The sequence below is a fragment of the Salvia hispanica genome, chromosome 2, assembly GCF_023119035.1.
Source record: "Salvia hispanica cultivar TCC Black 2014 chromosome 2, UniMelb_Shisp_WGS_1.0, whole genome shotgun sequence".
Taxonomy (NCBI): domain Eukaryota; kingdom Viridiplantae; phylum Streptophyta; class Magnoliopsida; order Lamiales; family Lamiaceae; genus Salvia; species Salvia hispanica.
This window is the reverse complement of record NC_062966.1, coordinates 26,209,017-26,220,923: the sequence shown is the minus strand read 5'-3', so window position 1 is coordinate 26,220,923 and position 11,907 is coordinate 26,209,017. Positions and strand designations below refer to the sequence as shown.

At 37.8% G+C, this 11,907-nt stretch overlaps 1 protein-coding gene across 1 annotated transcript; it reads right to left on the bottom strand.

The window, feature by feature from the left end:
* Positions 1-211: 211 nt before the first annotated feature.
* On the bottom strand, positions 212-8,339 carry LOC125206588 (protein CELLULOSE SYNTHASE INTERACTIVE 3). Its single transcript, XM_048105832.1, has 6 exons — positions 5,796-8,339; positions 2,990-5,534; positions 2,154-2,608; positions 1,786-1,902; positions 1,239-1,348; positions 212-647 (listed from the first exon to the last, which is right to left on the bottom strand). The coding sequence occupies exons 1-6, from the start codon at positions 8,337-8,339 to the stop codon at positions 596-598; spliced, it is 5,823 nt and encodes a 1,940-aa protein (XP_047961789.1). The 3' UTR covers positions 212-595.
* Between the last annotated feature and the right edge of the window lie 3,568 nt (positions 8,340-11,907).

Genomic DNA, 11,907 nt, shown 5'->3' with positions numbered 1-11,907 from the left:
TCGTCACGGTCAACAGGCCGTCACGCGGATCGTAGCCCAAAATGAATTTGCAGCATTTCAAATTTGATGTAAAATTAGTGGAACTCAGATGAGGATTACCATTTACCACACTTGGAAGTTGGAATTGAAAGCAAAAAATTGATTGGTTTATAAACAAATTAAAGATATGCTGATTGATGGATGTAAACCATAGGATTAATTCAAGAAACAATTAACGCGAAATTACAAAACAATGCATTTAAGATGGCTGTTCAAATTTACATTTAAGTATACATAATACTAAATGCAACCTCATTTTCACCAAATAATAGAGGAGCACATTTCCAATTACAGCTGCTAAACCACTAAATATTTCTATACAAAAAGTTGCATTATTCAACAACTTAACCAAACTACTTCCCACTAAAACTGACATTTCATACAGTCTCTTCAAAACTAGAACATTTTAGGTAGATATTCACATTGGTGTAACAGATAATCTAGCCTCATGTGTTTCACCATTTTTCAAGTGGATTATGGGGGCCTTTTCATAATATTTATCACAATTACCTCAAATGGTGATATATGTCATGCTTCGTCCTCTCATACACACTTTTTACTCGACCCTGTGGGACCAGGTTACCTCGAGTTCAAGTGTTCGCTCAGTGCTTTCCTTATGGGTAGAGCTATCTTTATCTTTATGACTGGAGCTATCTTTTTCTTTACGGCTGTGGCTGTGGCTGTGGCTGAGGCCAAAAAGGCCACCATGCCCTTCCTTATGGGAAGATTCATCTTTATCTTTATGTTGGCTGTGGCTATGGCCGCCGAAGCTGTGGCTGATGCCGAAAAGGCCACCGTGCCCCTCTTTATGGCTGGAGCTATCTTTATCTTTATGGCTGGAGCTGTCTTTTTCTTTATCACTCTGGCTGTTGCTGCGGCTATGGCCGCTGAAGCTGTGGCTGAGGCCGAAAAAGCCACCGTGCCCCTCTTTATGGCTGGAGCTATCTTTTTCTTTATCACTCTGGCTGTTGCTGCGGCTATGGCCGCTGAAGCTGTGGCTGAGGCCGAAAAAGCCACCGGACCCCTCTTTATGGCTGGAGTTATCTTTATCTTTATCACTCTGGCTGTGGCTGTGGCTATGGCCGCCGAAGCTGTTGCTGAGGTTGAAACGGCCACTGCTGCCCTCTTTATGGCTGGAGCTATCTTTATCTTTGTCATGGTGGCTGCCCCCGCCCCCCAGGCCGAAAAGGCCACCGTACCCTTCCTTCACACATCCGTCTTTGTCATGGTGGCTGAGGTTGAAAACGCCACTGTGTAATCCTTCATTCACGATTTTGTCGATTTGAATTGTGATCTTACCGAGAGTACTCTGACAAGATCGAGCAATGAACAGATTAAAAAAAGGAGAGAATTTTAACCATGTTTTATTAATGACAAGAAAGAAAATTGGTTAATTATCACAAGCATTCTATACACACTAGATGTTGCAATTCTATCTTGCATATCCTCATTCCCACACTACTTGAGTTTTTTCTTTAAGAAAGTTGTGTTTAGTGGGTTATGTGAAGAGAAAATAAAGAGAATAAATAAAGTAAGAAAGTTTAGATGTTTTTTTTTGCTATAGAAGGAAATAACTAAGTAATGTGAGACAACCCAAATGGGAATACGACTCAGGTAACACGGGACGGGGGAGTAGTTTCTAATGGTAAGTAGAATTTACTTGTTTAGTTTCTTGTCTGTGCTTAACATGAATCTTCGTTTTCTGGAGGGGTATTATGATGAATCTATTGAGCAGAAAACTTGTACCTTTCCAAACGTACTTTTGTTCCTGCACACAATGTGCAACTTTTGCCCCTTAGGTGGCACATCAAAGGCCCACGTAAATGCTTCTTTCCATTCCGGTGAGGTGCTATGGTTCACAACCTAAGAGAATATAAGAGTCATTTGTTAGCCAACTCTATATATGAGCCATCTACATGCATATATTATGTTATGTAAATGAGATAGAAGAAACACTAGTAAAATATACTCTTCCTAAATACGTAAACGTTACGAGTAAGAACAGAGAGATGAAAACATATATGCAAATTCCATATTATGTCCAATCATACAAATACAATTGATACTCACTCAGTCACAGGGTGGCAATAATTCGAAAACAAAGTACGCAATACCTTAGTACGCCTAGGAGGGCCATGGCCTATAGTCAATCTGCAAAAAGCATTGGTACCTCCTAAAACCTGTCTCAAGTTGTTAGCTCGGTTAATGGTGACTGTTAAGCAACCAGGTAAGCTACTCAATAAGCTTTCTACTCTTTCAGGAAAACTTGCTGGACAACATTTCATAAGCTTTTGTAAAATAGGGATGGCTTCCGCTGTGACCATAGCCTGTGACTTTGACACGTCTAGTGGCATGGTTGACCATGAATGTTTCAGCAAGCACAAGGTAGTTAACGTTATATCCTGAGCAGTCTCGCTCCCAGATCTCAGTGCTGTGACCAAATGGGGTATGCACAGTGTTGCAGCTTCAGATATATGAAGCTTTTGAAAATTTGAAAAGAGAACAAGTATTGTTCTCAACACCTCTTCATTGACAGTGGCTGCAGACCACAGTTCTCTCTCCAAAGCAGCTGCACAATAACACAGTTCAAATAAGAAACCCCTCAAATAAAAATGTTCCGACTGACTTCCGAATTGGCTCATATCAATGCGAAATGGAAGATGATGCTAGCAGGAATGTCAAATTAAAAGAGAAGGAAAAAAGCAGATACTTTATTATTTGAAGATATAAATGCTGCATAACCTGACAATTTGATCTGACCTTAAATTTAGAATAGAAATATTATGAGTTATAAAGAGGAAGAATAGCCATCCTTGTCTAGAAATTCTGAAAAAATAGAAGATGGAGTAGTTGATGTGTTCATCAGAACCAATTTCAGACACACCAGATATTGCATAAGTGCACTTAACCCTCTAAACGAGAAAAAGAAGAATTGTCCAAGAGTAAATACCTGTCAATGACCTTATAAGTTCGGGCGACACATATTCTTGAAGGGTGTGGTTTGAAAAGAGAAATTTGATGAGCATTGACGCTTGTCCAGCAAGTTCTGGGTCTGGGGACATCACCAGTTCTTGAATCACCAAAACACCACCAGCTTCAGCAACGGCTTTTCTATTGGATCTGCTCCGCACAACAAAGTTTTGTAATGCACAAACCGACACCATTTTCATTTCCTCAGTTGGCTGATCTTCAAGCAGGCTTACTAGTGCCCGACATGCCGAAACAGAAACACTAGCTCTAGCAAGCCCTTCATGTTGGGAGAGATCGCCAAGTGCAAGAGCTGCGAGGAGTTTACCAGTTTGTGATTTTGTTTGAGGGTCCAGCAAATACTGAGATAGGGGTGCGATCGAATATTTAGAAGCCTTTGATTCCCGTATTCGTGTATTATTGAATAATGCTTCTAGTAGCCTTGCTGCTAATTCTTCACATCGGTGTGACCTTAGTAAGTCCAACAATGCATCTATAGCACCGGCTTCAGCCATCAGTTCAGCACTCGAGGCATCTGTCTTCTCTTGAACAATGAGAGCGTTTAGTGCAGCCTTAATTGTATTCTCTGCAGTTGAGTACAACATTTTCACAAGTGCATCAGCTGGAACACGGAGATAGTATCCAGAATCAGACCGAAGAATATTCGAGAGTACTACGGCAGCAGATTCCCATAAATCCACGGGGGGCAAAGGGTTGTTTTGAACAAGGACTTTGGAAATTTCAACTATACCACCTGCTTCGTAAACTGCCTTAGGCCAACTGAAAGAGATACTTTCCAATGCCTTTATTGCAGTTTTTTGTATGTTAAATATGCCAAGTCCAGCAAGATGGACAAGAGGAGCAATTGCGTTTCTTGTGGTTATATCTTTCTTAAAATGTTCTTGTGCAAGAAGATGAGACAGCAACTCTGCACCAAGCTGCTGGATAGCTTGAGATGGGGATTCAAGAAATGAGGTTAGAGGTTCAATGACTTGACTAGGACTAAGTTTCAAAGCCGAAAGACTATGTGGTTTCTCCAGAATGTTAACAAGCGCTTGCAGTGCACTATGATGTCCCCACAGTCCAAAATCTTTCCTAAGGAGCACCGTAAACAGAGGTTCCACAATTTTTAAGGCTACTGAGCTTTTTGAAATGACGCTACTGTTTGTCAAGATGCGGAAGAGTTCTGCAATCAGTGCACACAATGAACTTGAAGCAGTTGGTAGTAACTCAAGGCATTTATCTATAATTCCAGCATTGACCATATCCAACTTTCGTGGAGTTCTGTCTTTACCCAATTTAATAAGCGCACTGATGCTTGCTTCAATAAGACGATAATTCGAGCCAGAAACTAGAGCAACAAGCATACTAATAAAATCATGTCTCGATTTGATTTCCAGTAGTCGTTCATCATCCAACAGTCTCTCAAAAGCACAAACAGCAGCCTCCACTGCCTTTTCACTTTCAGACTGCATCAGCAATATCAAGGGTTCTGAGCATTCCGAGGCAATTCGGATTTCTCTGAATTTAGAATTACCAAAAAGCACACGGCATAGTTCTGCAGCATCACATTTCAATTTCAAAGTAGAACCAGAGAAGAGGATACTGCTAAGACTATGGACAGGATTTCCTTCCACTTCAGCCAGCATAGATGTCTTTGTGTTGCTATCTGAAGTCAACTTAATTAAAGCACATAAAGCAGCCTCTTGTTCACTTTCTGAATGAGCATCAAGCATGGCAGCCAAAGGCTGAATTGCTTGTATTGATAATTCATTATCTCTTATATTATCAGCATAAAAGAGTTCTATTAAGGCTCTAGCAGCACTTAATCTAGCGTTTCTTGATCCCAAATGGAGAACAGCAATGAGTTGATTCATGCAACTAATTGCTGCCCCGTATCGAATAAGATCGTGATTGGTAAACAATATCCTTAATAACTCAGATATAGTTGCCTCTACTAAGTCTTGAGGGCTCAAAGATAGGTATTTATTCAAAGCATCCAGAACCCCAGCTTCGGCCATGAGTTGTTTATTGGTATCATTTCCATCTGCAATCTGAATTAAAAGGCGAACTGTAGATGAAGGGGCCCCAGATCTATCTGGCATGGGTTTCAGCAAATCAACAAGCAATGGAATGGTCTTCCGAGCAACAGAACCTGATTTTACTTCATCAATTTGGAATAGATTATCCAGAACAACGAGGTCAGGATTCTTTGCCAAAGAAAATTCTTCAGATAATGCTATGAGATTCGGCATATCGGATTCCGAGTGCCCAATTAGGGTCACTAACCCAGCTACGGCACCTGAGTTGGCTATTGCAAGGTTTATTCCTTTGTCCCGGTGGAAAGCAATACTAGCAAATGCCTGAGCAGCAAAGAACCTTTCAGTCACTTCGTCTGACTTCAAAAGGGCAGCAAGTGAGTGCACAAAATGCATCGTCATTGGAGATGAGACAATTTTATAATCCTGGAATAGTACAGCTGCAAGAGCAGTGCCTATCCATGTTCCCTCTGAGTCCTCAAACTCAGCCTGAAATAAGAAGTCAACTTTCAGGAAGCATATATATATATATAAATGTATATAAGAAAAAAAAATCAGTCACAACGAGAGAAACATGGGATTGACAGATTAACAAATTGTAAGAAGTATATAAATATAATGCAAACACAATATATAGAAATATAAACCTTCGGTGCATAATATATGCTATGAGAAATAAGGCATAGTGGAAGAAATTAATGGAGATAATATGTATGCCTAAGAAATTGTAGCAGAAACAATTCACTGTACCAGTTCATTATTAGTGTGTCTTGCAAGCTTGTCAAGTAGGATTTCCAGTCCCCCAGCTTCCATCACAGTACTTTTGTTCTCTGAATGAGATGAAGAAATTAAGCAGAGCAACCACAAGGCGACAGTACCTCCCAATACAGTTCCAGGATCAGGCACATAAAATTCATCTCCAGCCCGAAAAGCTGATCTATCCCTATAGGTTCTCGAAGTTTTAATTTCGAGCTCAGGAGAATAGGGAGAAGAATTTTGCTTGACCATATCTACTAATGCATAAATTAGAGATTTCATACATCCAGATCTATCGAGTATATCCATTGATCGAGCTTTATGTAGCTTGATGGCACATATTAGCAGTGCTGTTCCTCCAACTGTCACTTCTAGACTTCTCGATTTGACTACTCTATTGGCCAATGCACCAATTGATCTAGAATATGAGAGCAATAAATCACCTAGCCTAATTGGTTGCTCCCCAGAAAGTCTAGACAAAATTTCTATTGCTTTATCTTGCATTTTGACCTGTCCCTCACACAAGCAACGGACCAGAGGCTCTAAGCCTGATGGAACTTCAGAAAGGGCATACCACGGCGAGTAACTTGAGTTGCGGACCTGCTTCATCCGAGACAACAGTGAAACAGCCTCTAACACATCAGCAGCATCACTGCTACCCGTATCCATTGCATTTAACGATTCAACAAGTGCAAGAACAGCAAACCGGCATTGGCCACCCCCAGTAAGTACATCCCCAACTGGAAAATGCCTCAATAATTGGGAAAGAGCTCTTGAAGCATTCTTCTTACCCTCTAATGATCCTTCTTCTAAGACTTTTGTTATAGCTGAAACAACATCCTCGGCCAATGCTTCTGCAGCTACCTTAGGATCTGACAATAGATTAGCTAAAGGGTCCATTGCAGTTTCTGCAGAATCAACTGATGATGTTTTGGCTAACTCGATTAATGGCTTCACATCACCATGTACCATATAAGACATCTTATTTGTAGACTTTGTAGGTCGAGATAAAGCACCCAATGCTCGAGCTGACTGAGTTGCAATGCCTTGAGTTGCAATGCCTTGAGTTGCAATACCTTGAGTTCCAGTGCCTTGAGCATTGCTAGTTAAAAGCTGTATGCATGGATTAATAACTTCATCTGTTGCAAGGCTATCACATATGTCTTGCCTATGGTTGAATAAATCTGCCAAAACAGATGCTGTGTACTCCTGTGTCTTCTCATTTGATGAATTTAGAATCTGAACGAGTGATCTCAAACCTGTGTTAGCAGCACCACCCTGATCCACAAGATCATCACATGATGCTACGCCAAGTATATGTCCTAAAACTTTGATGACGTGGACCTTAGAGCTTGGAGGGTCCCCATAGAGCAGAACTGACAATTGGTTGATTGTGGCTGGATCAGCATCTTGAACAAGCTTTATAAGGGCATCAGCCGCAGCTTCTTGCGCCTTTGCTCCACCATGCTTTAAAAGCCACACAAATGCAGGGATAGCTCCAGAACTTACAACACAAGCTCGAACATCTTCACTGTGAGAGCCCAAGTTCGCCAAAATATTAGTTGCAACTTCTCTTGCCTTCACAGACCCAGATTCTACTAACTGCACAAGTGGTGGAATTCCACCAGCTGCTGTGATTGCCCACTTGCTGTCATCCACTTGTTCAGTCAGGATTGCAAGCATTTCAACCGCATACTCTTGGTGCTGTTCACTGGACAAACCCAGGGCTGAAATCAGTATCTGAATTCCATCTCTCCTTCCCAAGGCATCCCACACAGTTACCTCTTCAGTAGATAATTGTACTAGCGACAAAATTAAATATTCTTGAGCATCACCAGTAGCCATGGTTATGAGCCCAACAAGCACCCTTTTAGCATCTGACTCATTGATTGCAGTTGAAAGATGAGGATTTCCATATAGACCCGCCATTGCCTCAAGAATTCGGTCCTGTACCAGCTTATTGTCTCTAGGCTTCAAAAGCGCAACTAAAATACCTTCGACCTTGGTTAACTTAAATGGTTCTTCATCATGACTCGTCTTGAAAACCATTAACACATAAGCAAGTGAACCTAGAATATCAGGAACTGGAGCTGCTAACCTTGGTGAATGAGAAAGTTCTGCAAGGTGAATTATTAATGCCGACATACCCCCAGAGATGTTTGCTAAAGCAAATGCTGAGTGCTTCTGAAGAGCCTGCCCCCACTCTCCTTGCACACCTTCTTTGGAAGGAGCAACTACACCACCAATTAGTATTTGCATACCTTGTGAATCAATAATAGCCTGCTTAGCTTTCTCTGATTTCAAAGAAAGGGACTCTAATGCTTCAGCAGCACTGGCTCTTACAGAAACATCTTTCTGTTCACTTAGCAGGCAGAGCAAAACTTGGATTACCCCAGAATCAACTATCTTTGGTATGCTATCTGGGAAAGCCAACACCAGGCGTGCTAGGAGAGAGGCGGCATTGGACTGAGAAGTAGGATTATCGGAATGTAGAAGGTTGACAATCAAATCCACTCCACCAGCATCAAGACTTTTCATCAAGAACCCATTAGCTGTTCGACCAATTGAGCAACCCTCGCGGTCATCTTCTCTGAATCATCCGTTCCAGCATCTCCAGTTGACTTTAACAGATCCCTGAAAATAGACATAATTTTAGTTCATTACAATTCAGCATTTTGAGCCTAACATATCCTTTTACATAGAATTTTGCATTATATAGCAAGACAATGCTTATATTTTAGCAACTTGAATTCCCTAATGATTCAAAGCATTCAAATCCACGAGCTATTGGGCAGTGGTTCCAAGCAGTGAGCTATGAGTTTATTTGTTTGTTAGAACACTGGAAAACGATCGCTACTTCTGTGTCAAAACTACCTATCTGCAACTCTGTGAGCTTCCAATAAATAAACTGCAGAACAGATCCTTCCTTTTTTTCTCCTTCCGGAATCAAATTTACATCATGTCCAAAAACATTAATAATGAGCGAACTTACTTATTTTTTTGCCACAGAGCTGCAGCGCTCTGCTTTCCAGGATTATATATCCTCGACAGCAACGAATCGAATCGAATCCCACCAAATTCACAAAAAAATCGTTGAATTGACGTGAGGTAATAAATTAATGAGCTAAAAAACATGAGGAAATTTTGGGGAATTAACTCGAGAAAGGCGTCAATGGTGGTAAATTTAGAAATGGAGGAGTGGAGAGAAACAAACATGATCTTTTTCATGTTCCTTTTTGCATGAACAATTTAATTATGTATAAATGAATTAGAATATTAAATTTTATAAATTTAGAAACTTATTACATTCTTTTTTTTGCCTAATAGGTTCTAATTATTGCTTTTTTACATTATTTAATGGCTAAATATGATAACCATTAATCTTCATATATTTGGTGTAGTTGTAATAAGTCAAGAATAGATTGATGGCAAATTTTCGTTGCTTTTTCGGTTATAGTCTCATATTGAGCGAGAATATCCTATCATATCGGAGTACTAAAATCATGACATATGAAATATGGTTCCCTCACGTGCAATTATGATTTTCTCTATTGTTGTAAAAACTTTAGTCGTGCAAGCATAAAACTGAACATAAAATCCTCGAAATTTCTATGTTTCTTGCTATGATGGAACTGTGATTCCTAATGTGGCAGATGAAAAATACACCTAAAAACCATGTTATTAATTTAATTAAAGTGACAATCTATTCGGTGTCGGTTTTTAAGTTTTACATATGTAAGTACCACACTACTAAATTAAGATACATTGGACATTATAAGATAATTGAGAAAAATATTAAAAATATGATAATTCACAAAAATCTTTTTTAATGTGAGATTAATCAGACTTTAACGAAATTGGATAGTTGTTCTGGCAATCACAGTTGGATCATTCTTCCCCTTTCTTTGTAAATTTGAATAATAAATAAACAGAAAGGTGAGATTTGTGGGCGAATGGTGGAAGAACACTAGCCGTTATTTTTAGCAGGAATGAAACGGTAATTAGTTTTGAACTGCCTTTTCTGGATAAGGACAAATATATGGTGATGAAGGGCATCATGGGCCTTTGCAAATTGCAACTCCTCTATCATTATTGAAGTGGCACAAAATGAATAAGTTAATATCGAGATTGCTTCTTTTTATCTCCATCCTATATTAATTTAGATATGCATTTATATAACTTAATATTTAAAAATTAAAGAATGAAAGTGAATAAAATATGAGAAATGAGCTAGTAAAGTAAGAAAGAGTGAAATCTTTTGTTAATAAAAAAATGATTCAACTGACTTGGAATAGCTCGAAAAATATACGATTCAACTATTTTGGAATGGATAAAGTATTATTTTTGTTATTTTCAATGGCAATATAAAAGGATAGCACCATTTCGAGAAAGTAATAGAAAATCACCAGGTTTTGCTAATTTTTGTTCTATACCTCTGTAACTTTTAAAAATAGTCGATTATATCATAATTTTAATGATTTTTTTTATCCATTAACACATAATGAAAAAATCTGACATCCTATGCATTTTTTTTATATCACTCATTTAGACAATTTTTCCACCAAAGTTCCAAGAGATAGACTTACAAGGCAAAAAATTTTGCAAAAGACAATATATCAAAAATAAAGACATGTAGAATGTCACTTTACATATTTTTCAATAACAATCACCCTTCTTAGGGATAAAGACCACAATCATGTCAAACATAGGCTATTTTGTTAGTGAGACAAAGGTGTCGCCTATGTGACCAATATTTTAAAATTTTCCCAATGGACGCATCATTACTTAAATAGTTAAAAACTTTATATATTCATATCATCCTTATCACTAAAAGTATACTTTACTTATCAATTTATAGCAAAAGGGCTAACTTTTACATGAATAGGTAATACCAAACTTTCTTCTTTTCAATCGCTTCATTATTTCACTTTTATTCCCATCCTATTCTATATACTCCACATAGCTTGTAATAAAGTGCTATTATTTCCATAAATTTTATAAAATGTTAAAGCTTAAAACATATCAGTTCTTTGTGATTTTCTTTTTATATTGGTAAACCCTGTAAATTTTGACTATTTGATCAAATTTCATGACATGAAATGTAATTAGATTTTATTCAATTACATATCAATAGATCATCAATCTTTGGTTTACAATAAGTGAATATTAGCAATAATACAATTGGGCCAGATTTAAAGAAGCTAGCTTTTTATATTGATTGACCCATTTATACTATTCAAGCCCACAATTGAAAGAGATTTGGCGCTTTCTAAAATATTATGTATTGCTCATTTTTCTCATTCACTATAGCTTCTAAATAAAATAAAATAATTATATTTAAAAATATAATATGTAAAACTTCCTAATATTGTGCATAACCCTTACTAATAATATCGGGCCCAAGACTATGCAAATTTCTTAATGGGCCTTCTTTTTTGGTAATAAGGCATACAAAGTTGATTACTTGAGTACAATATTACATATTCTGCGAGCTGGTCTTGACGGTGGTAGACTATGTTCGTTTGCGAGACTGAAGTTCTAGATTATATAGTACATATATTTCATGTTTAGTTCTTGAGATTACGCACAATATAATTTCAGATAGATAATTATGAGACAATAAATCATCCTCATAATCTCCAACAAAATTAATCTAAGCTTCAAACTAATGTTTTGTAGTAGTACAATTTATACTCTACAATAAAATTAATCTTAGCTTCAAATTAAAGTTTTGCACTAGTACAATTTTACCTTTTACTTTTTCACAAGAGTTCAAGCTCTTCAATTAAAATGCTAAAGTATAATATTATCAAAGCAACTGAACGACACCTGTATTTTATTCTGATCGTTCAACAATTTTGCTACAATAAGATTTGAATTTTCGTGTTGATTCAACATTTGAGCTGCAGGAGCAAGTGTTTTAATCTCATTCAAATGTCCGAAAACCACCATTAAGACAGTATTAATAATGCTGATAAGGACATCATGGGCACTAAATCTTTTAAATTATTGGATCATTTAATAACCAAATTATTGTTATTTTGTGCTTGGAAGTGATACTATCTATCTTCTATCGCATTAATTTCACTTCGTAAGTCTTTTTCTG

Coding starts and splice junctions, on each gene's coding strand:
- LOC125206588 (XM_048105832.1), bottom strand. CDS start 8,339: ATGAAAAGTCTTGATGCTGGTGGAGTGGATTTGATTGTCAACCTTCTA. Junction 5,535..5,795: donor GACACACTAATAATGAACTG/GTACAGTGAATT, acceptor TTCTTATTTCAG/GCTGAGTTTGAGGACTCAGA. Junction 1,349..1,785: donor ACAAAAGTACGTTTGGAAAG/GTACAAGTTTTC, acceptor CGATCTTGTCAG/AGTACTCTCGGTAAGATCAC.